General features: G+C 48.3%; 1 protein-coding gene and 1 non-coding gene across 2 annotated transcripts; both read left to right on the forward strand.

Annotated features, from left to right (window-relative positions):
• The first annotated feature begins 628 nt into the window (after positions 1-628).
• Positions 629-23,747, forward strand: CHD4 (chromodomain helicase DNA binding protein 4). Its single transcript, XM_054387005.1, has 39 exons — positions 629-725; positions 2,621-2,748; positions 2,948-3,139; positions 3,512-3,630; positions 4,043-4,284; positions 4,371-4,498; positions 4,614-4,749; positions 5,151-5,332; positions 5,443-5,682; positions 6,315-6,518; positions 6,623-6,828; positions 7,065-7,196; positions 7,491-7,587; positions 7,971-8,162; positions 8,243-8,443; positions 9,515-9,652; positions 14,010-14,131; positions 14,274-14,447; positions 14,774-14,915; positions 15,358-15,489; positions 15,600-15,717; positions 15,925-16,049; positions 16,338-16,575; positions 16,745-16,917; positions 17,077-17,257; positions 17,357-17,443; positions 17,598-17,686; positions 17,769-17,902; positions 18,562-18,706; positions 19,408-19,573; positions 20,644-20,753; positions 20,975-21,107; positions 21,342-21,419; positions 21,525-21,662; positions 21,759-21,867; positions 22,185-22,317; positions 23,127-23,322; positions 23,428-23,600; positions 23,715-23,747. Exons 1-39 carry the CDS (start codon positions 629-631, stop codon positions 23,730-23,732), a joined length of 5,748 nt encoding a protein of 1,915 aa, XP_054242980.1. The 3' UTR covers positions 23,733-23,747.
• LOC128971562 (small Cajal body-specific RNA 11) lies at positions 19,601-19,740 on the forward strand. Its single transcript, XR_008489243.1, has one exon. It is a non-coding gene; the product is annotated as a small Cajal body-specific RNA 11 (non-coding RNA).
• Positions 23,748-24,612: the final 865 nt, after the last annotated feature.

Genomic DNA, 24,612 nt, shown 5'->3' on the forward strand with positions numbered 1-24,612 from the left:
AGCGGGGCTGCCGGCGCCGCCGAGCCTGCCCTGCCTTTTGTGTGGCGCTGGCGGCGGAGGAGCTGGCCTGCCTCTCCGGCCGCGGCAGTGTCGTCCTGGGGCCGGTGCGTTAAGTTTGGAGACTGCCGGCAGCGCTAGTTCCGCTGCTGTCCGCCGTAATGGGCCCTTCTCGGACTGTCCGCTACCTTCCTCGGTTCGCTGACAGCATTCCGGCTGGCCCGAGGTCTGCTATGGAAAGCCCAGCTGCCTTCCCTGCTTCACCGGCCCAAGGTAGAAATAACCGAGAGCAGCTGGCTGCAGAGGACCGGAGAATTTTCCTGTAGGACAGCTGGTTTGGCTAACTTGCCAGAGATGAGTTGCTTACTCAGTTTATGTAGTGTCTTCAAAACCTGCTTCATCACAACTCTTGTGCTGATACTTGCTGCCAATGTTTCCATTATCCGTAGGCTCCGAATCCAGTAGAGCTGCTGTCTAAGCTTTCTCGAGGATCCTCTTGGTAGCACTATTGCTTGGGAAAACGGAGTTTGAGTCTCTATAACTTTCTCTTTTTCTTTCCGATGAAGTACTGGCTTGGCTGGTGAGAAGATAACACCCTGTGAAAGCCCAGGCCTCCCCCGGTTTGGAGGACATGGCATCGGCCATTGGATCTCCATCACCATGCTCAGGGGGCAGCGATGATGATGAGATGGAGATCCTGTTGAACAACGCTATACCCCAGCATCCTGGTACGGAGAGCTTGCAGGGCATGCATGTGAAACGGGGATGATGCTGGTCTCAAGCTGAATATGTAGTACGTGATGGAACGGGTTTTGTTGTGGTGTATTTTTTTTTCTCCTACTACTAGTCACATGCATGGTTTTGATTTTGATACTCGGGTCCTAGCGTGACTTCGGAGTGCGGGGCTCATGGCTTTGTGTCAAATGGAGCTGACTTGGTCCCGAGGCGTTCCGGGTTGTCAGTGCCCATGCTGTGAGAAGGTGCAAGGGGTGGAGGCAAAGCATCCAGCTCTGACAGTGTACCAAAATGCCTGCGAGTTCCGTGCTTTGTGAATGGGGAGGTAGCAAGGAGGGGGCTGTATGTGAAAGGCAGGGTGCCTGGGAACTCAGACCGGCTGACGTCCAGAGCAAACTGCCCTGGGCTGTTGCGTGACCCACTTTCATTCATCACCACACCCAATTATTGAGGTTTCTTATGGTTCTTGCTCTGTGCTGCCTGCTCACCTTTGCTTTTCTTTGTAGTCTTTGTACCTTGCCGTTTGCATCCTCGTTAGCAACATGAGACTTGAGTTAGAGCTCTGGGTACTCTTTTGCTTTGCATTTTTTTGTTGTTGCTGTTGATGCTCTATGGACCTACATCTGGATTCTGTGTTTCCTTGTGAATGGAAATAATGTGCTGGATTATAAGACAAGTTTGAGCTTTCCTACTAACTCATGCTGTAGTGTTGTAGTGTTGGATCAGAGAAATGTTGTGGGCTTTTTGGTTTTGTTTGGCCTTTTTTCTTAACTGTCGACTCTAGGGTTTTCTGGCACCTCTGAAATCTTAGGCAGAAGGGGGCTGTCAGTAAGCCTCCTAAGGAAAAATCTTGGTGAAGAAGAACTGTTAAAACCACTGCAAACTAGAGAGCTGTAGGTAATATGTTGGAAGGGATGGGACACTAGAGGCTTTAAGTCAGAACTTGGGAAAGAAGAGGAGGTGGGATCCCTGAAGCACCTGGTGGGAGTGAAGAGACATTCCTCACTTGGGAATATGGCAGGGACCAGGTGCGTGGCCCTAGGTTCTGAGAGCTCAGCTTCTGCTATTTCACCCCCGGCTGCCGTCCCTGCTGTGACCTGTGGTTTCCTCCGTCCTACCCAGCTCCTGTGGTCAGGAGGCCATTTTCCCTTGGAGGCAGAAGGAGTGTGTGCGGTGGGCGGGGCGGCGAAGGAGGGCGGCTGGCCGGGCTGCTCCTGCAGCCTGCCACAAAGGGAAGGAAGGGCTGGCTGGCTGCCCCTGCCCCCCGGGCGAGGGGAGGGGGGTGCACAGATGGGAGCAGGCGGTGGTGAAGAGTTGGCATGTGTTCCTCTGGGTGGGCAGTCAGCTTGCTAGCGGTTGGTGCAGAAGGAAAGGCTTGAGGGTTGTGTCAAATTCAGGTGGAAAGCGTTACTGAGTAACAACTTAGCCGTGGTGGAGGATAAGTTTCTGGGCTGTATTTTTGCGTGTGGGTGGAGGATGCTCTGTACTACTGAAGAGGCTGAATAGTTGTGGGTTTGTTTTCTGGAGACCCATGGACTGAAACAGTATCCTAGCCAGGTTCCCAAATGTACTCACCATTTAGTTTCCTTTAAATATGTGGCATTTATTCTGTGCTCTTGCCTCTTCTTGCTGGGTTATGGTAAACTCCTGCTTTCAGAAGGAATGTTATGGAAATGGAGGGAGGGGACAGAGAGAAAACTGTGCAGTGGTAACAACAGTGACTTCTTATGTCTCCTGTGATTGGTAACAGAGTAAGCAGATGTCTGCTTCTTGCTACATACTTACAAATGTAGAAATGTTTGCAAGTTGAGTGGTGGCTGTGAGAAGTGGGCTGTGCTATAAGGCACAGGTAAAGCTTGAATGAGACATGTTGACACTTCCCCTCCAGAGCCTGAAGAAGAGCCGGAAGAAGAGCTTCTATCAGAGGCCGAGACACCCAAAATCAAGAAGAAGAAGAAGCCCAAGAAACTAAAGGAACCCAAAGTGCCCAAGCTCAGCAAGCGTCAGAAGAAGGAGGTAAGGGAAAGGATGCCTAAGGTCATGCTCTAAAATATGGACACATGGGGTGAGAGTGCTTACATTTGTTGGCCTCTGGCAGCAATCCTTTGTATGAACCCTCTTGGATTCATATAGTCTTGGGAAAGAGTGGTGGTTAGTGCTTATCCAGGGTATTTTCCTCACAACTGCCTGATCCTCTCTCTCCTTTCTTCCCCAGCTGGGAGACAGCTCTGGTGAGGGGAATGAGTTTGTGGAGGAAGAGGAGGAGGTTCTGCGCTCTGACAGTGAGGGCAGTGACTACACTCCAGGGAAGAAGAAGAAGAAGAAATTAGGGCCCAAGAAGGAAAAGAAAAACAAAGCCAAGCGCAAGGAGGAGGAGGAAGAAGAAGAAGAAGATGATGACTCAAAGGTGAGAAGCTACCCTGCTGACTAACTGCTCACTTCTCATTTCTGTTTATCTGATTTTGGGGATCATTGTGGTCTTCATTTGTGATGGCACATGAAGTTGGAGCTGTTTGGCCCTTCTTCCTCCATTAGACCTGCTTGACTTGGCCATTTTCCACCTTGCATTCCTTCCCCTCTTCTGTCTTTAAAGACACAGAATGTCTATTGAATCCAAAGACTTTTCCCCTCTTCCTGTGATGTTCTGCTGAGGCAGCAATTCTCACAAAAAAATCTCCCAGTCCTGACCCATTGGATCATCTGTAGATGTGTGGAGGTTCTCTTCCCTAGAGCAGAGCTAGAGCTTTTTCTCAGAGCTGCTCCCATTCTTTTTGCACAGGAGCCAAAATCATCTGCTCAGCTCCTGGAAGACTGGGGCATGGAGGATATTGATCATATCTTCACAGAGGAGGATTACCGCACGCTCACCAACTACAAAGCTTTCAGCCAGTTTGTCAGGTGAATTACAAGCCTGCACTTGGAAAGTCTCTGAAGCAAAATGAAAAAAAAAGAGATGGGATGGGGACTAGGTTCTGTGTTTTGGGAACCTCAAGGTACTTTAGAGACACTAGCAAAAACTGAAGCAAAACAGTTGAGCCACATCTTTTCAGTGATGGAGGTGATGCAAGTCCTCACTCCCAGTCCTTTTCCTTCCCTCCTGTGCTAAACTCCCATTTCACTTTCAAGCCCCTGAATATTTGCATTCTCCAGGAAGAGTGCAGGATAGGAGTGGAGACATTCATTGGCTGTTGAGATCAGAGATTAGCAAGGAATGTAGTTTGAGATGGAGGTGCTGATGGGGATGGCAGTGGGGAGGAATAATGAGTTCTTGTTTAGGGTGGTTTGGTAACTCTTCCTTAATTGTCTGCAGGCCACTTATCGCAGCCAAGAACCCTAAGATAGCAGTGTCGAAGATGATGATGGTTCTGGGAGCCAAATGGAGGGAGTTCAGCACGAACAACCCCTTCAAGGGAAGTTCAGGTGCATCAGTGGCAGCTGCTGCAGCTGCAGCTGTTGCAGTAGTGGAGAGCATGGTGACTAATGTAGATGCTGTCCTGCCACAACCTCCTGTGGAAGTGCCACTCAGGAAAGCCAAGACGAAGGAGGGCAAAGGTGAGATGAAGAACCTGGCAGCGTGGTGCAGGGTGAGTGGTGTCAGGGTTGTACTCCTTCTGACTTGCAGGCTCTTCTGTTCCCAGGACCCAATGCCCGGCGGAAGCCGAAGGCCAGTCCTCGTATTCCTGATATCAAGAAACCTAAAACAAAGAAGGTGGCACCTTTGAAAATCAAACTGGGAGGCTTTGGTTCCAAGCGTAAAAGATCATCGGTAAGTGACACTTCCTCCCTGGCTCGAAGAAGAGGTGCTGTGCTAGAAATGCTGGGGTGCGTGTCTGCCTGCTGCCCCCAGTGTGTGTGCCTGAGCTTTTCCTTGCCTACCTCAGAGTGAAGATGATGATCTGGATGTGGAGTCAGACTTTGATGATGCCAGCATCAACAGCTACTCCGTTTCAGATGGCTCCACAAGCCGCAGTAGCCGCAGTCGCAAAAAACTCAAAGCTGGAAAAAAGAAAAAGAAAGGTACCAATGCTTGCTGTCAGTTGGAGACAGAGGTACAGCTTAAGGGTGTAGGAAGATCAGTGTGGCTATTACACAGCATACCTGAGGGAGAAGAGTTGTTTGTGAAGGAAGAGCCTGATGCTGTATTTAATAAGGAAAATATTTTCAGGAATTCTTCCTGGCCTAGCTAGTGCTGAGTTTTTCTGGCCTCAGCTACACCTTTAATTGGTGAAAGGAGGCATAAAGGGCCTTGTTTTACTCCTGTGCCAGATCTTGCTCCCTGCTCTTTTACTTACACAGAGCAAGAGTTTTGGATTCTGGATCTCTGTATTACTACATAGACTTTGGAGAGGACCCTTCCTTGCTGTAGGAAGCTTGTACCTGTGGCTTGGACTGCTGTAACTCCTCACCACCCTCTGCAGGTGAGGAGGACTCCACAGTGGCTGTGGATGGCTATGAGACTGATCACCAGGACTACTGTGAGGTGTGCCAGCAGGGAGGAGAAATTATACTGTGTGATACCTGCCCTCGTGCCTACCACATGGTCTGCCTGGACCCAGACATGGAGAAAGCCCCAGAAGGCAAATGGAGCTGCCCACACTGTGTGAGTACTGGGTCCTCAACAACCCTGCAAGAGATCATGGAGGGGGATGTCAGGTGGTAATAAAACCACAAACACTTGACTTTGAGTTTATGATTTTCCCTTTCCTATAGGAAAAAGAGGGCATTCAGTGGGAAGCAAAGGAGGATAACTCTGAAGGTGAAGAAATCCTGGAGGATGTTGTTGGAGATGCTGAGGAAGAGGATGATCACCATATGGAGTTCTGTAGAGTCTGCAAGGACGGGGGAGAGCTCCTGTGCTGTGATGCCTGTCCTTCATCCTATCACATCCACTGTTTGAACCCCCCATTGCCAGAGATTCCCAACGGAGAGTGGCTGTGTCCTCGCTGCACTGTGAGTTTCTACCAGCGCCATTCTATTGATACAAGAGATGGTGGATCTAATCCCTTTGGAGCATCACATTTTCCCAGAAATGCTTAGATCTCAGGAGACTCCATCTCCTCTCATGCTTTTCTGGGAGAAATGTCACACTTTTCCAGGAAGTCCCTGAAGTGGGGGATTATAAGTGATGTTAGGTGCTTTGACTAGATGCTAAGGACTCCAAAGATGATGATCAAGAAAGGCTGTTTCAGGACATGTCCCTGTGCCAGCTGATAGTTGTACAGCAAAATGTTTTCTGTACAAACTTCCAGTGGAGGTGTGGTTGGATAGGCTGCTGGCCTTGTCAAGCCTATCAGTTTCTGTAGTTCATGCAGAACTTCAGAACTGATGTGGCCCCTATCTCAACTACATTGAGATACTGACTTCAGTTTGGGTTTTTTTCAGCCTTAGGGAAAAAAAAGACAAACTGCAGAAAGCTCAAAGCAATGCTGTAGATAAGAAGATGACATCTTCTGAGTCCAAACCATCAAATTCCGTATGCATAGTGAAGCTATAAGGAGGAGAACATTGGCTGTTTCTGCTCCTCAGCACACACGTGCTAATTAATGTATGCTCTGATGTAATGAGCTCTGGTAACTTTTCAGTGCCCAGCTTTGAAAGGCAAGGTGCAGAAGATCTTGATCTGGAAATGGGGCCAGCCCCCTGTTGGCCCACCACCACCACGTCCACCTGATGCAGACCCCAGTGCTCCTCCCCCTAAGCCCCTGGAGGGTCGACCTGAAAGGCAGTTCTTTGTCAAGTGGCAGGGCATGTCCTACTGGCACTGCTCCTGGGTGTCAGAGCTGCAGGTGAGTGGAGGGCTCTGAGTATCATGAGGGTGGGTAGCTGGTGAAAGATAACGTTGGGTGGTTAAGGAGAGAACACCTCTTAACTGCTGCTGTCACAACTGCAGCTGGAGCTGCACTGCCAGGTCATGTTTCGTAACTACCAACGCAAGAACGACATGGATGAGCCACCCTCAGGGGACTTCGGAGGGGAGGAGGAGAAAAGCCGCAAGAGGAAGAACAAGGACCCCAAGTATGCAGAGATGGAGGAGCGCTTCTATCGATACGGCATCAAGCCCGAGTGGATGATGATCCACAGGATCCTTAATCATAGGTAGGGGAGGTGGCAAAGAGGATTTTCAGCTACGACCTTAAGCAGGGCTGAAGGAGAGCAGATGAGCTAAACTGCAGTGTGACCAGGGCAAACAGTGGGGCTTCTGTTGTTTGCATGACCAATGTTGTTCTGATGGTGATTCATGGAGGGCTCCTTTCCTTCTCTCCTCATTGATGAGTGGGGGAGCACTGTCATTTTACTGTGCCTTAGGACTTACTGCAGACTTTCTTCTGCAGTGTGGATAAGAAGGGGAATGTTCACTATTTGATTAAATGGAGAGACCTACCCTATGACCAGGCATCCTGGGAAAGTGAAGATGTGGACATCCAAGATTATGACCTCTACAAGCAAGCCTACTGGAATCACAGGTCAGAGAAGTAACTAAAAGGTAGTGTTCCTTTCCCTCCCATCAAGAGAAAACATGGGGAGTATGTCAGCCTCTACCCCCCTGGCTGGACTCTTGTATGGAGGTAGCCAAGAAGCATTGTTGTTGCTGATGCATTATTCTTTTGCATGGGAGTTTTGTGATTCTTCACCACTTCATGAGGGTTCCAACCCTGTTCTTGAGCCTGAGTTAAGTGATTGTCCTTCTATTCTTTGCAAGAATTTCTCCTCCATCTGCTACAAAAGCCTTTAAAAATGCATGCTCTGTCTCTGCATAGGGAGCTGATGAGGGGTGAAGAGGGCAGGCCTGGTAAGAAGCTAAAGAAAGTGAAGATGCGGAAACTGGAAAGGCCTCCTGAAACTCCCACAGTGGATGTAAGTCACCTTTTAAGGCTCAAGAGCCTTCTGATCTAGCTGTTCATTCTGGGGACACAGGCAGGGAAATAGGAAACAGAGAGCAAGGAGCATATAGTTTAAAATTGAATGGGTTATAAAGCCTTCAACCGAAGGCCTACCTTGTCTGTTGGATGAGGCACTGGCTGGCATTTAGGGAAAGGCTTTGGTTAAAAACAAACCCAAACTCCAGAACCTTTTTGGCAGACACCTTTTGGCCACTTGAGACTTTTTTCTGGTGCTAGCCTGGTCATCATCTGTGAAGTCTCATCTGTGCTGAGGCATATTCAGGTGACTGGAAAAGTAGACTCGGTAGCTGCCTAGCCAAGGTGAAGCATCTCAACTCTTCCTCCTTTCCGCTGTAGCCAACGGTGAAATACGACCGGCAGCCGGAGTACCTGGATGTAACTGGGGGAACCCTGCATCCCTACCAACTGGAAGGACTGAACTGGCTGCGATTCTCCTGGGCCCAGGGCACAGATACAATCCTGGCTGATGAGATGGGTCTGGGAAAGACTGTGCAGACAGCTGTGTTCCTCTATTCCTTATACAAGGAGGTGAGAGCTCAGAGAGCACTACCTAGGCAAGTTCTGCCTGTGGCTGCCTTCCTCTAATGTTCTTACTTAACTCTTCATAGGGCCACTCAAAGGGTCCCTTCTTGGTGAGTGCCCCACTGTCCACAATCATCAACTGGGAAAGAGAATTTGAAATGTGGGCCCCAGATATGTATGTGGTGACTTATGTTGGGGACAAAGACAGCAGGGCTATCATCCGTGAGAACGAGTTCACCTTTGAGGATAATGCTATACGTGGAGGCAAGAAGGCATCCAGAATGAAGGTACAGAACTCTGCTGTAATGGGAGCCTGGGCTGACAGAGACTGGCTGTCAGCAGCTCAGATTCAGCTACTCTGGGCACTCAAGGGGGCTATAAGAGGGCTGCAGAGCACTGTTTACAAAGGCTTCAGTGATGGGACAAGGGGCAGTGGTTTGTGAAATGAGAGGAGATTCAGATTGGATGTCAGGAACAAGTTCTGCTCCATGCAGGTAGTGGAACACTGGAACAGATTGCCCAGGGAGGTGGTTGAGGCCCCATCCCTGGAGATATTCAAGGTCAGTCTGGACAAGGCTCTGAGCAAGTTGATCTAGTGGAGGATGAACAGTCCTAGTCTCAACTCAGTAGTGGAAAAAGAGTTGACTAAGATAATAGGGACTGTAGCAAGTCCCTCTCTCTTCTGTTTAATCTGATAAATTACATTCTGTGCCCAGACAAGAAGGAAGAGCCTGACTTGGGTGGCTAGGTTTTGTAGAATTTAGTCTTTAATAGTAAAAGCAAAATGGGAGCTAAAGCTTTGATTGGGAACTTTTGTTTCCCTTGAAATGGAACTGCATTAAGTACTAAGAGTAATTTAAAATTCCACAATAAACTACTCAAAAAGCTAAGACTTAAAGCTGAGCTGCTCCTCTCCACATCTCAATTCCTTAATGTCTATTTGCTACTGATTTGTTAAACTTTTCTAGTGCAACAATATTTGGCAACTGGAGGTGTTGAAGAGAAGCAGAGATGTGGCATTAAGGGATGTGGTTTAGCACCAGACTTGGTAGAGTTAGCTAATGGTTGGACTCCATCTTGAAGGTCTTTTCCTACCAGAACACTTGTGACCTGTCCAGAAGCAGGAGGTGCTAACAGAGTTGGGAGACCTACATGTGTGATGAGTAATGTTGAATTTTAAAGGCTGGAATGGTGTGGGTAGCCTTTTGAATTTGTGACAAGAAGCAGTGGGTGTGAAAAGTTTTTGATCTGCTGTTTGACCAGGGATCATCGACATAACTTGATGGAGAAACACTGCAACTACTCTGTTTGGGGGCATTGTCCTGTTCCATTACCATGCTCCTCTTTTCTCTTTGTAGAAGGAGGCTGCTGTCAAGTTCCATGTGCTTCTGACCTCCTATGAACTGATCACCATTGATATGGCCATACTGGGCTCCATTGACTGGGCCTGCCTCATTGTGGATGAAGCTCACAGACTGAAAAACAACCAGTCTAAGGTACACAGACTCATGGGTGGTGTATAGGCATGGCATATATCGCTGGGGGAAATGGGGAGGGAGCAGTCAGAAGATGAGGTAGCTGCTCGTGAGGATGTGAGTTTGCCACATGTAGTCATTTGTCCAGTAGTAAATTTGTGTTACTTGGTCCTGGCGTGGGCCCGGAGAACAGCAACAAAGCTGGAGAAGGGTCTGGAGAACAGGTCCTCTGAGGAGCAGCTGAGGGAACTGGGGTTCTTCTAGCCTGGAGAAAAGGAGGCTGAGGAGAGATCTTTATTGCTCTCTTCCTGAAAGGAGGTTGGAACCAGGTGAGTGTTGGTCTCTTCTCCCTAGTAACAAGAGGAAACAGCCTCAAGTTTCCCCAGGGGAGGTTCAGGTTGGCTACTAGAAGAAACTTCTTAACTGAAAGGGTTTTTGAATACCAGCACAAGCTGCCCAGGGAGGTGATTGAATCCCTTGTCCCTGGAGGTGTTTAAAAGATGCAGAGATCTGGTGCTAAGGGTGCAGAGGTTTAGCACTAGACTTGGCAGAGTTTAGATGATTGGACTTGACCTTAAAAGCCTTTTCCAACTGAAAGGATTCTATGATTTTAAAGAAAAACCCCAATAAACCAACAACAAAGAAACTCCCAAACAAACCAACCACCTTAACATCCAAGATTTGAAGATTATCATTGGCAACAACTTCACTTTTTATACATGACTGACTACATCATAGTATCACAGAGGTTGGAAGAGACCTCAAGAGATCATCAGGGCCAACCCCCCTGCCAGAGCAGGATCACTTAGGGTAGTCTGCACAGGAATGCATCCAGGTGGGTTTTGAAAGTCTCCAGAGGAGACTCCACAACGCCCCTGGGGAGCCTCTTCCAGTGCTCCATCACCCTCACTGTAAAGAAGTTTCTCCTCATGTTGAGGTGAAATCAGTTCCTGTGTGGGTGAGTAGGCAATTGGTGTATGCTGAAACAGAGGAAAACTTAGCTGTCATGGTTGCTTTCAGACACCAGCTGACTTCTCTGAAAGCAGATTATAGATGTGCACTGCCTCTCTGCCGAAAAAGTTTAGCATGCTGAGCATAAGAAGCTGCAGAGACTCAGGAAACCACAGCCCAGTGAGCCTCTGCTCCACCCCTGGAGGGGTGATGGAACAATTCATTCTGGAGGTCATCTTTAAGCATGTGGAGGAAAAGGATTATTAGGAATATTCTTCATGGGTTCACAAAGGGGATTCATGCTTGACCAATCTGAGAGCCTTCTGTGGTGGTGTCGCCAGCTGGGTAGGTGAGGTGAGAGCAGTGGATGTTGTCTGCCTTGAATTTGGCAAGGCATTTGGCAGTATTTCCTGTAACATCCTCACAGGGAAGCTTAGGAACTGGGAATTAGATGAGTGGACAGTGAGGTAGGTTGAGAGGTGGCTGAAGGACAGAGCTCAGAGGGTTGTGCTCAACTGTGCAGGGTCTAGTTGGAGGCCTGTGGCCAGTGGTGTTGCCCAGAGGTCAGTACTGGGTCCAGCCTCGTCCAACCTCTTCATCAGTGACCTGGCTGAAGGCACCGAGTGGAGCCTCAGCCAGGTTGTGATGGTACCAAACTGGGAGGAGTGGCTGACACCCTGTCAGGCTGTGCTGCCATTCAGCCAGACCTGGACAGGGTGGGAGCTGGGCAGAGGGGAACCTCATGAAGTTCAACAAGGGCAAGTGTAGGGTCCTGCACCTGGGGAGGAACAACCCCATGGACCAGGACAGGTGAGGGTTTGACCTGCTGGAGAGCAGCCATGCAGAGAAGGACATGAGCCAGCAATGTGCCCTGGTGGTCAAGAAGATCAATGATATTCTGAGGTGCATTAAGAAGAGTGTGGCTAGCAGATTGAGGGAGGTTCTCCTCCCACTCTGCTCTGATGAGGAGAAACTTCTTTGCTTTGAGGACTCGGGCCTAGAGTGGTTGTGGAATCTCTTTCTCTGGAGACTTTGAAAACCTGCCTGGATATGGCAATCCTGGGCAACATGATCTAGATGGCTGCTTTAGCAGGGGGGTTGGACAAGATGATCTTTAGAGGTCCCTTCCAACCCCTACCGCTCAATGATGCTCTGAGCCCAAGTCTCCTGTTTTCAGAGTAGGATCTCTTCATTCATCTAGCTTTGTGACAGAACTGATCAGATGTTACAGAAAGGAGTTCTTCAAAAATGCCTGGGTAGATGCTGCAAGCCATAGAGCTGCTTTTGTCTGAGTTTGCACCTTAGCTAGCTTGCTTTGATTGAGCTCAATAGACTTGACTGAGCCCCTCCCCCATCCCTTGTGCCTTAATTCTGGTCTTCATTTGTCTGTTCAGCTAGGAACAAGTTTTTACCATGAGGGTGCTGGAACACTGCAACAGGTTGCCCAGGGAGGTAGTTGAGGTCCCATCCCTGGAGATATTCAAGGTCAGGCTGGACAAGGCTCGGGGCAGCTGTCCCTGCTGACCACAGGGGGGTTGGTCTGGATGACCTTTGGAGGTCCCTTCCAACCCAAACCATTCTGTGATTCTAATTATTACTGGAAATCTGGTTTTATAGCTTCTTGGAGACAAAATTATCTCAATTTCCCCTCTATTTTTTTCTTTTAAAAATGATTTTAGCTTTTTGGATCTTGGCCTGAGGCATCACAGCTGTATGTACAGTCCAGTTTCCAGATCTTTTCTTGGAGGCACTAAGCCCGGATGTCATCCTGTGCAAATCATTTGAAGTACTGATGAATGCTTACTATTAATATTCATTAACTGAAAGAGGATGTAAAAGCTCAAGGTTGCACTGTGACTAATATTTACAGTTGGTTATTCACCAAAGCTGTGAAATCTACCTTTATGTAGAGCAGTTTCCTGTCCTGTAAGGACTGTTCGGCTGTCCTGGTCACCCTGCTCTAGTTGCAGGTCTCCCTGCTGACTGCAGGGGGGTTGGACAAGATGACCTTTGAGGGTCCCTTCCAACCCGATGCAATCTGTGAATCTGTAAAGACAGGTCATGTTTCTTGACAGATGGTGGCTCTCTACCAGAGGTCTGCATCTAGAATCAGTAAATGCAGTCTTTGATTCTAAGAGAAATATGATTTTTTGACTATGTAAAAAAAAAAAAAAAAAATATCCCTGTGGAGGCAACTAGAAGGCTCCTTCTGGCTTGATAACTGAAACATAAGAGGTGGTGGTGATTTTCTTTGTTCTGGGGTTTGGTTTGTTTTTCTGTTTGCCATCTAGTATGAGCTACTCTCATTGAGTTTGACTTTGTATTGTGCCAAGTATAAAATAAGCAAAGAAATGGCCAGGCTCGTAAAGAAATCACTGCTGTACTGGACCATGTTCACCAGCACAAACTGACACTTGTGCTTTGCAGTTCAGTACTTCAACTGCTCGCTGCCTTTGACTTGAAATGGCTTCATTGTTGTGAAAACCAGCACAAATTACCTTAAAGATACACTGGCAAATCCTGAGCTCATTCTCTTCCTGTTCAGAGCTCTGGAATGCTGCCAGGGTTGATAGGAATAGGAAGAGTGACTTGGCTATTTCTAGAATTCTTGGGGCCAGGGTAATTGTGAGAATGGGGAACACTGATTTAGCAAAAAAAAGGTGGTGGTGTAGCAGTCTGGACATGATTGGTGATGTGAAAGAGCTTGTGACTTAGAGCAAAGGACACCTCCCAGCACCTGATGGCTTGTAGGATCTGCAGTAGTCCTGTTTTAGCTGTGCAGAGCCATGCCCAAATGGGATCAGACTAGATGACTCTGACAGGAGTGCGAACTACATGGAGCTCTTATCCAAGCAGCTGGTGTGATCTAGACTGAACACCAGTTTGGTGTTAACTTATTTCTAGGATTTTTAATTTTTTTTCATTTGAGATAATCCCAAGGGTCCAGAGGAAGCCATGACCAGGGAGCTGGGGTTGTTCAGCCTGGAGAAGGGAAGGCTCCAGGCAGACCTAAGAGCAGCCTTCCAGTACCTGAAGGGAGCTACAAGAAGGCTGCAGAGGGACTGTTTGCAAAGGCCTGCAGTGACAGGACAAGGGACAATGGTTAGAAATGAGAGCAGATTTAGATTGGATGTTAGGAACAAGTTCTGCACCATGAGGGTGCTTGGAACACTGCAACAGGTTGCCCAGGGAGGTGTTTGAGGCCCCATCCCTGGAGATCTTCAAGGTCAGGCTGGACAAGGCTGTGAGCAAGCTGATCTAGTGAGGATGTCTCTGCAGACTGCAGGGGGGTTGGACTGGATGAGCTTTGGAGGTCCCTTCCAACCCAAACCATTCTATGACTTAATGAGCCTTTGACCTATTTGGGGGTGGGAAGTGTTGTGTGGGGGTTGTTCTCCACCATTTCTTCCTTGTTGTCTCTTTCCAGTTCTTCCGTGTGCTCAATGGTTACTCGCTCCAGCACAAGCTGCTGCTTACAGGAACTCCCCTACAGAACAACCTGGAAGAACTGTTCCACCTGCTGAACTTTTTGACACCAGAGAGATTCCAGTATGTCTTGCAGTGCAAGTCAGCTTTGCCTGATCCCCTTCATTGATTTTTTTTTTTGTTTTGTTTTTTTTTAATTTCCCCCCCAAATGTTATTTAAAACTTTTTTCTTGGTGGCTTTTGCTGACTGTCTGTTTCTCTGCAGTAACTTGGAGGGCTTCCTAGAGGAGTTTGCAGATATTGCCAAGGAAGATCAGATCAAGAAGCTGCATGACATGCTTGGCCCACACATGCTGAGGCGTCTCAAAGCTGATGTTTTCAAGAATATGCCATCTAAGACCGAACTCATTGTCAGAGTGGAGTTGAGTCCCATGCAGAAGTGAGTGGGAGGATGAAGAGAGCACCTGCTGTTGAGCTACTGTTGTTGTGTTTTACTGTTCCAAAGAGGATACTGAAACAGCCTTATCCTCACTGTAGGCCTTTCTACACAGTGCATGGGAGGAAGATTTCCTGCTGCCTCTGTAGCAGAGGGAAGACTAATCCTGTGCTCTGATGTAACAGATAAAGAGATAGTGAATGCTGCTGGCAGAGCCTAGGTAGCTGGCAGGTGACGTCAGGAACTGTGGAGAGTTCAGCAGGAGAGTATGTTAGAGACTCTCATGAAGGGTGTCTGAGTCTGGCTTATTTATTTTTTTTCCTCTCCAGGAAATATTACAAATACATTTTGACAAGAAACTTTGAGGCACTGAACGCACGGGGTGGTGGTAACCAAGTCTCCTTGCTCAATGTTGTTATGGATCTGAAGAAGTGTTGTAACCACCCCTACCTCTTCCCTGTGGCTGCTATGGTATGTGCAGTCATTTACTCTGTATAAGCAGATTCCCTGCTGGCTCTTACCAGGGTGACAGTTAGCTCCCTAGCAAAGCATGGAGGGGGTACCCTTCATCTTTCTGCTTCCATGGTTTCTCATCCTGTTCTGTAGACCTTTTCCCTTTCCAATGTCTTTATGTGACTAGTAGGAGCTATCTTGTGACTTGTGAAGACAGTAAGAATAGGGACCGAGTCAATGAGAAAGAGATGAGCATCTAGAAGTGAAACTGCAAGAGAAGAGGCACGGGCTAGCTCTGGTGTTTGTGTGAGCAGTGCTACACATTGTGGTTGTGCCAAGGTAGGTGGCCAGGTGTGAGTCAGTGTCTGATGAGCACAGCTAGGGCCTGTAGACAGAGCTATGTCTCTTCAAGCTGTTTTCATCCCCACCCCTTACTCCCTTTCTCTGTTTTTCTTCTCAGGAAGCTCCAAAAATGCCAAATGGTATGTATGATGGGAGTGCTCTGATTCGAGCCTCTGGGAAGCTGTTGCTGCTGCAGAAGATGTTGAAGAACCTTAAGGAAGGAGGTCACAGGGTGCTCATATTCTCTCAGGTATATAGGAAAAATCTTAAGGCTGGGAAGTTCCAGAGAGAGGAGCCTGTTGATCTGATATTCCCCTGTGCCTCCTCACCCTTCTGTGAGGATGTTTTTCTGATCTGCAGATGACTAAAATGTTGGATCTTCTGGAAGACTTTTTGGAGCACGAAGGGTACAAATATGAGCGAATTGACGGAGGAATCACAGGCAACATGCGACAGGAAGCAATCGATCGCTTCAATGGTATGGGATCCACCTGCAAGTGAAAGCTGTGGCCTTGTGTGTGCTTAGCATTCAGCATAGGATGGGTGTGCCCAAATCTCTCATTACTTTCCTGGAATCTAATAGTGATTTCCCCCTCAGGTGATGTTGATCAGATACAAAAAAATCCTTGTTTGAGTAATGCACTCTCCCTTGACTGTTTGTTGTTCTCTCTTGTTTTTTCCTAAGCTCCTGGTGCTCAGCAGTTCTGCTTTCTGCTTTCAACTCGAGCTGGGGGTCTTGGTATTAACTTGGCTACAGCAGATACTGTGATTATTTATGATTCAGACTGGAACCCCCACAATGATATCCAGGTGAGTCTGAAGGAGACCACTTGCTGTGAAGTAATCCTGAGGAAGAGGGGAAGTGAAATCATCAGGGAGAGCGAAGGAATGTGAGACTTCCCCTCTAGAAATACGCGCAATTAGAGCAGTGAAGATGGGTAGAGATGGGAAGTGAGGTAGCAGAGGATACTTCCAGGGCCTAGCCTTCGCTAATGTTAAGAGCCAACATGAAGGCAACTGGGAAGCTGTGAGGCTGTGGAGGTAGGCAGGCTGCTGCTTGTGTAGCTCCAGACTGTTCTGAGCACATCTCTTTTCTAGGCCTTCAGTCGTGCACACAGAATTGGACAGAACAAGAAAGTGATGATTTACCGCTTTGTGACAAGGGCCTCAGTGGAGGAGCGAATCACTCAGGTGGCCAAGAAGAAAATGATGCTAACTCATCTGGTAGTGAGACCAGGGTTGGGCTCCAAGACAGGCTCCATGTCCAAGCAGGAACTTGATGACATTCTCAAGTTTGGTACTGAAGAGCTCTTCAAGGATGAGGCTACTGAGGGGGGTGAGTGCCTGGGAGTAGAACTGAAGAAGGTGGGGAGGTCTGGATCTTTATTTAGCAAGTGATTGTAGGCACAGAGCTGATTATAGCTCTATAGAGAGATTTAGGGTGGCATTCCCTTTCCTAGTCCCTTGAGATCCACACAGCAGCTATGCCTGTGCTCTTCCCTCAGGAGATAACAAAGAAGGTGAGGACAGCAGCGTCATCCACTATGATGACAAAGCAATTGAGCGTCTGTTGGATCGGAACCAGGATGAAACAGAAGATACAGAACTTCAGGGCATGAATGAGTATCTCAGTTCCTTCAAGGTGGCCCAGTATGTGGTCCGTGAAGAGGAGATGGGGGTGAGTATGGGGTGGATGTCAGCTGGTATCTTCTGCTGACTGATGTAGGATCAATTAAGCAAACTGAGCTCTGATGCTTTCAAGGGCAAGCAGACATGTACTTCCTGAGGTTGGGATCTGGAGCGTAGGGCTCTTAAGCTTGTTACCTCTTTGTGGCAGGAGGAAGAGGAGGTGGAACGGGAGATCATTAAGCAGGAGGAGTCAGTGGATCCTGATTACTGGGAGAAGCTGCTGCGGCACCATTACGAGCAGCAGCAGGAGGACCTGGCCAGGAACCTGGGCAAGGGCAAGCGCATTCGCAAGCAGGTGAACTACAACGATGGCTCGCAGGAGGACAGAGGTATGAACCCCAGCAACCTGAGGGAGAGCTCGGCGTGAGTGCAGGCTGCTGGTGGGTAACGGAGTAGCCTCTCAGGCTCACGTGCTGCTTTCCTTTCAGACTGGCAGGATGATCAGTCAGATAATCAGTCAGACTACTCAGTTGCTTCTGAAGAAGGAGACGAGGACTTTGACGAGAGGTCTGAAGGTAAGTGCTTGTGAAGCCAGAGATCATGGGTGTGGGACAGCTGGGACTTGGTTTAGGTGATTGATCCACTTTGTGGTGCTGTTCTGCAAGGGAAATAGTCACATAATATGGTGCTGTGTGTTGTCTCTGCTCCTTAGTTGCATTTTCTCTTCAGCAGCTCGTCGGCCTAGTCGCAAAGGCCTGAGGAATGATAAGGATAAGCCTCTGCCTCCCTTACTTGCCCGTGTAGGAGGAAACATTGAAGTAAGTAGCACCTGGGTAGATGCTGGTGTCCTAGCAGTGTCTGTGTGGATCTTGCCACACCTGTCTGACTTCTCCTTTGTAGGTGCTGGGTTTCAATGCCCGGCAGCGCAAAGCCTTCCTCAACGCTATCATGCGCTATGGAATGCCACCTCAGGATGCCTTCACCACTCAGTGGCTTGTCCGGGACCTCCGTGGCAAGTCGGAGAAAGAGTTCAAGTGAGTCTGCATTAGGCAGGGATGGAGGACTGGCAACATACAGTCTCTTTGGGGACAAATTTAGGGTTGGTTCTTTTCTGGCCTTTCCTGGGAGACTGCATTTCCTTACTATGAGCTGATTCTTTGTGGGGGAGTGAAGCATAAGCTGAAAGAGACTGAGGGGTTGTTCCTAATCCTCTTCTTGAGACTTGACTCACCAGTCACCAAAAGCAAATGCCTGTAGAGGAGTGGCATGGCTGTGGAAGTATGTAAAGAATACTTGTTCAAGTCCTTTCTGGACTTATGGTTGCTTCTGGCTCCAGACTGAGTAAGCCCTGTCCTTTATGTATGTAGGAATTCTGTCAGGAAACGTCCCCTCAGTGGAGCCTGGAACGCTTGTTCCTGTGGGTTAGGAGTCTTGGAGTGATTTTCCTTAAGTGTTGGAAGGGCGCTGATAATGTACGTTGCCCAGGGAGGTGGCTGAGGCCCCATCCCTTGGAGATACTGAAGGTCAGGCTTGACAAGGCTTTGAGCAACCTGATCTCTAGTGGAGGATGTCCCTGCTGACTGCAGAGGGGATTGGACTAGATGACCTTTGGAGGTCTCTTCCAACCCAAACCATTCTATGTCTCCAGCTAACCGGTTTTACAGTCTAATTACTTGTCCCTTCACCGCTCCAGGGCCTATGTCTCGCTGTTCATGCGCCACTTGTGTGAACCTGGAGCTGATGGCGCAGAGACCTTTGCGGATGGAGTCCCCCGGGAGGGTCTCTCTCGCCAGCACGTTCTGACTCGCATTGGGGTCATGTCACTCATACGCAAAAAGGTGGGTGCCCAGCAGAGTCGTGCCGACTTCGCTTTCCGTGTGACTTGTAGCCACTGGGTCCTCAGCTGGTGAATTACCTCTCCTTCCACACCTATTTTTCTTGTGTCGAGTGGTCTGTCTCCTGGTTTGAGGATGAGCTTTGTAACTGTGGTGGGTTGAAAATGCCCTCCAACATAAAATTGTCAGACCAGCCCAGCTGGAAGCAAATTTACAAGCAAAACTACAGTCTAGAATGAAAAGTAATGAATATATACAAAATATACAATATTTACAGGTATTTACAATTAATAAACAGCACAAGAACCCACCTGGACAAACCAGGGGAACTAATAGCTTTCCCCTTCCCAGCTCCCTACCTGCCCCTGTACACAAGGGACAAGAGAAGGAGGAGAGAGTTATTTGTTACATTTAGCTACAAGAAGAACACAGCCAAGGTCAGCAAAGCCAGCAGAAGCACAAGTTAGTATCTGCTAGAGTGGGGAAGCCAAAAAGAAAGTTAGACTATACAGACCAACTTTGTTAGTAGTCTATCCAATGGGATTGTTTAGAATTTATCATTATTTTCCTTTTCACATCCAATGGTGATTTATTTACGTTGTACCACTTTCTGTTGAAGATCTGTGGAAAATTTTCCAGACACAGCCTGAAACTACCACAATAACACTCCTCCAAAGAGACATCTTCTTCTTCCTCTTGTGCAGGTGCAGGAATTTGAGCATGTGAATGGCCGTTGGAGCATGCCAGAACTGGCAGAGATAGAGGAGAACAAGAAACTTTCACAGCCAAGCTCACCCTCTCCTAAAACTCCAACTCCTTCAACACCAGGGGATACGCAGCCAAACACACCTGCCCCTGTCCCTCCACCTGGTGAGAGTTCCTCTCTTGCATAGTCCTGTGTCCTGACCTCATCTTTGCTCTTCCCCTCACCGGAACTGTGGTGGTGGGGCCTGGGGGTGGACACAGATCAATTTACCTCTCGTGTTAGGAGGGCTACCAAAGATATGTGCAAGCCCTTAAAGGCAGGAGAGGACACCAGCTTTCCTTGAGCTGACACCAGTGAGAAAAGCCTAGTGTTTTTAGTGAGCAGTAAAGGGCAGGTGGGGAGCATCTTCCCCAAGTTTACAGAACGATCTCTGAAGTGATCTCTGAAGGTCATCCAGTCCAACTTTCCTGCTAGAGCAGGGTCACCTACAGTGAATCATACAGGAACATGGTCAGGTGGGTTTGGAATGCCTCCAGAGACAGACTCCACAACCTCTCTCAGCATCCTGCTCCAGTGCTTTGCCACCCTCAAAAGGAAGATTTTTTTTTTTTTTTTGTTTTCCCCCCCTATGTTTGTGGAACTTTGTAACTTCCAGTTTGTGTCCATTGCCCCTTGTCCTGTCACTGGATACCACTGAGAAGAGTCTGGCTCCATCTTCCTGACTCTCACCCTTTAGGTATTGATCATCAGGAATGAGATCCCCCTCAGTCTCCTCCAGGCTAAACAGCCTCAGGTCTCTAGCCTTTCCTCATAAGGTGGATGTTCCAGTCCCCTCATCTTTATAGCCCTTTGTTGGACTCCCTCCAGTAGGTCTCAGTCTCTCTTGAATTGAACACAATACTCCAGGTGTGGCCTTACCAGGGCAGAGTAGAGCAGGAGGAGAACCTTCCTTGACCTGCTTGCCACACTCATCCTTAGCGCACCCCAGAACGCCACTGGCCTTCTCAGCTGTGAGGGCACATTGTTGGCTCATGGTGAGCTTGTGGTGCACCAGCACTCCAACATCTTTTTCTCCAGAGCTCTCCAGCAGGTCAGCTGAGTGGTGTTCATCCCACTTCGATGGGCTGAATCTCTGGGAGCAAAGGAGGTTTGTGGTTGGTAATGGTGAGGGGAGACCTAATGGCTTCTCTCCTCCTTTTGTCTGCTGTGTGTCTCCGGGATGGGGAATGTACAGAAGAAGGAGTAAAAGCAGAAGAAGGAGCCAGTGCTAAGGAGGCAGGAGAGTCATCTGAACCAGACAAAGAGCTTGGTGCCTCTGCTGCTGAAACAGAGGTGCCTATGGAGGTGAGTGTTGGGTTGCTTGTTAACTTCTTGCAGACATCTCTACTTCTGCCCTTTCTGTTCTCTTCAGCTGCTGAGACAGCTCAGTGCTTAGGGAAGATATTTAAAGATTCTTCTTGGGTCCTCAGAACTGGTCTGACAGTTCTGTGTGTTTTTGCTCTCCAGAGCTCTTCTGTTCACAGCAGTGCTTTACCTCACCTCTCATTGACTTCTGTCCTCAGCAGTGTGCCCAGCCTGCGGAGACACCACCGCAAGAAGCAAAATCCCCGCTCAACTCCACAGAAACAGATGAAAAGAAAGTAGAGGAACCAGAGGTGAAGGAAAGACCAGATGAGCCAATGGAAGTGGAAAGCAAAGGTATTTCTAGGGAAGTTGTTTGATAGCTTGAGGAGCAATGACCCCCCCCCCCCCCCCATTAAGTATTCTCCTGATGTTGCATCTTCTCTGTTTCAGCATGTCATCTTAAAGAAATGATTGTAACTGCAGGCAATCAGTGCTCCACTACTTTGAACAGGGGGTTAGGGAACAGTATTAGCTTTGACAGGCTGCAGAACAAAACCTTGGACTTTGTGTTCCCCTTCTCTCCTGTAGCTGACTTGGAGAAAGTGGAAGACAGGGCACCAACTGAGAATCCCCCTGAACCTGCTATAATCGCCCTGGATGAGAAAGGCAAGTCAGGATAATTCCCTTCTCCTCAGCCCTCTCTTGTGAGGATTCCTCATGAGTCTGATTTGCTCTGCTATGTCACATTCTAATAATTTGCTGTGTGTACAGATGAGAAAAAGGAAGATGACAAGAGAGATGTGGTGATGCTGCAGAATGGAGAGATGCTGAAAGAGTCAGTAGATGAAAGGCACAAGAAGGCAGTGAAGCAGCGCTTCATGTTCAACATAGCAGATGGTGGCTTCACTGGTATGAGAACTCTTTATGGACTTGAACTTGGTAGTTTGCTTCACCTGGTGCTCATGAAATAACCACCAAGGCTTTTGGTGTTTCTTGCCTTTCCAGAACTGCATTCACTCTGGCAGAATGAAGAGCGGGCTGCAACTGTCACAAAGAAGACCTATGAGATCTGGCACCGACGTCATGACTACTGGCTCCTTGCTGGGATCATCAAGTATCCTTACCCTGATGAACCAGTTCTCTTCCCTTACACAAACTGTCAGGGTGAAGGTGACCCTCCTGGCTCTGGTCTACATTAAGAGGAAATGCTTTGTTGTCTTTCACAAGAGTGAAAGACAACAGGGGAGGAGGAGTCTCCTGCCAGCATAGTCAAGACTTAGCAGGACATAGTTCTCATTCCTTTCCCTTGGCTCCTGTTCCTCCCCTCTCTGCACCCCATTCTCCTGACTTCCTATTGAGAACTGTATCTGCCTGGGCTGTGTCTTCCCTTGTTCTCACTGCCTTTGTTTGCCTGAGCTCATCCCATCTCAGTCATGGCTATGCCCGTTGGCAGGATATTCAGAATGATCCACGTTACGCCATCCTCAACGAACCCTTCAAGGGTGAGATGAACAGGGGCAACTTCCTGGAAATAAAGAATAAGTTCTTGGCAAGGAGATTCAAGGTAAGTATATGTCTCTTCAGCCAGATGGACTGTTTAAGAAGAGCTCGATTGGTTGAATTTCTACTTAGAAGGTGAAGGCTTCTGCAGTACCTTTCATTTTCAGAAGGGGAAAAACAGGCAAAAATCTTAGGATGATGCAGTAGCTCCAGGAGAGGCTCTTCCTTTACTCTAGAAAGAGGGAGCTTGGGTCAGGGTGTGCTTTCCAAATGTTTGTTGAACAAAGGTGTGCAGAAGGCTTCAAGTTGTTTTCATCACAGCTGCTTGGTGTGCTCCAACCTGCTCAGTGTGCCTAAGAACTGGGGAACACAGAATGGATTGAGGAAAGGGTTGCCCTCAGTCTTTGCCTTGACCTATTATGGTCACTCCCAAACTTAGTTTTAGGAGTGATTTTAAGACTAATATGAATAAGGGCCATGTGGTTCTTACTCTTGGGGCAAAATATTTTAGTCTGGCTGATAAGTTCTGCACTAATTGATGGATTTCTCCGAATGTCCCTGACATGCCTAACAGCTTTTAGGCTCTTCCTGTAAGGAGCATGGGATGTTTCTCACTTGAGTTCAAAGAGAAGGCTCCAGAAAGAGTAAGCTGACAAACAAGTTGGTCTGAGGAGATAGGAGAGTCTTCAGTTAAACTAGATGCAGCTTGGTTTTGTGTAGATGGCCCAGCTAGATGGAGGTATTAATTGGTTTGGGCAATTTAGGCTTTACTCAGTATAAGCAGAAGCTGCTGAAAGGTTCAGCTGCACAATCTCGCCTCATAAGAGAACTGATCAGGAGAGGCTGGAGCCTTATTACTGCCTCATCTTTCAGCTCCTGGAGCAAGCACTGGTGATTGAGGAGCAGCTGCGGCGAGCTGCCTATCTGAACATGTCAGAAGACCCATCTCATCCATCTATGGCTCTGAACACACGTTTTGCAGAGGTGGAATGCCTGGCTGAGAGCCATCAGCACCTATCCAAGGAGTCAATGGCCGGGAATAAACCGGCCAATGCTGTGCTGCACAAAGGTAATGCAGGGTGTGGCACAGATGTTTAGCATCTCTGCCCACTTCTGGACTTTTACCTCTGGAGTTGCCCCTTCTCCCATCTGAACAGATGTCTGTCTCTTCCAGTTCTGAAGCAGCTGGAGGAGCTTTTGAGTGACATGAAGGCAGATGTGACTCGTTTGCCTGCCACCATTGCCCGTATCCCCCCCGTGGCAGTGCGCCTGCAGATGTCGGAGCGCAACATCCTCAGCCGGCTGGCCAACCGCAGCAGTGAGCCCCCACCCCCACCTCCCCAGCAAGTACGTACCCTCTCTGCTCAGTGAGCTGTTAGGGGAGGACTGGAGGCTCTCTGGGGAAAGCCAGGCTCCCTTGACCAGCCCTTGACTCTCAGATCATCTGTTCTCACCTTACAGGTGGCCCAGCAGCAGTGAGTCCCTGGCCCAGTGCTGTTGACCTTTTGGCCAAGCTGAAGTGTGACCCCTGTCCCCCTCTCACCCCACCCCTTTCACACTCTACCCCTCTGCCTGACATTCCTGACTGGGTGCTGTTTCCCTCCTGGAAGCTGCTACACAAGTCTCTGGGAGGAGAAGAAACTCCTTCCTCTGCAGCCAGCCTGTTAGAGCGAGGAGTGTGTTTAGGAGAGAGGGGGATGGATGATGGACTCTGTACATAGTGACTGGAGGCCCCAGTGCCATGTCTGTTACACGGAGAACCTGGCTGTGGTTGCTTGCTGCCTCCACCTGGAATTCCAGGTTTTGGTTTGGTTTTTAGGTTATGTTTGGTTTTTTTTTTTTTGTCATTTGTGTTGTTTGGGTTTGGTTTTATTCTGTTGCGCTTTTTTGTGGTTTGTTTGTTTTTTTTATTATTTTGTCTGAGTTCGTTTACTGAGCTGAGTGTGCAGCAAGACCAAGCAAAGCCAGGACTTGAGACAAAGCTACCTCCATCAAGATCCTTTTTAATACAAAAACTGACTAGACGTGTCCACTAATAAGCAGCTTGAAGACAAAAAAAAAAAAAGGCAAGAAAAAATATAATAAACAAAAACAAACACACCAGAGCAAAACCTTGATAAAACTGAAAAATAAAGTTTCCTTGTATTTTATTTTGTTTTAGGGGTGGTTTCTGCTATGGGGGGAGTGGTCTTTTGCCTCTCCCTCTCCTCTTCCTTCTTGAAGCCTGTAACTTACTCTCCTCTGGGGCCTTCCACACCCTTTCTCCTATCACAGGGGCAGAGGCTGGCGCTGCAGCCTCCCCTCGGGCCAAGCCAGGAGCTGGGACGCCCTCTCGGGCAGGACCCCTGTCTGGCCCTCG

The sequence above is a fragment of the Indicator indicator genome, chromosome 14, assembly GCF_027791375.1.
Source record: "Indicator indicator isolate 239-I01 chromosome 14, UM_Iind_1.1, whole genome shotgun sequence".
NCBI lineage: Eukaryota > Metazoa > Chordata > Aves > Piciformes > Indicatoridae > Indicator > Indicator indicator.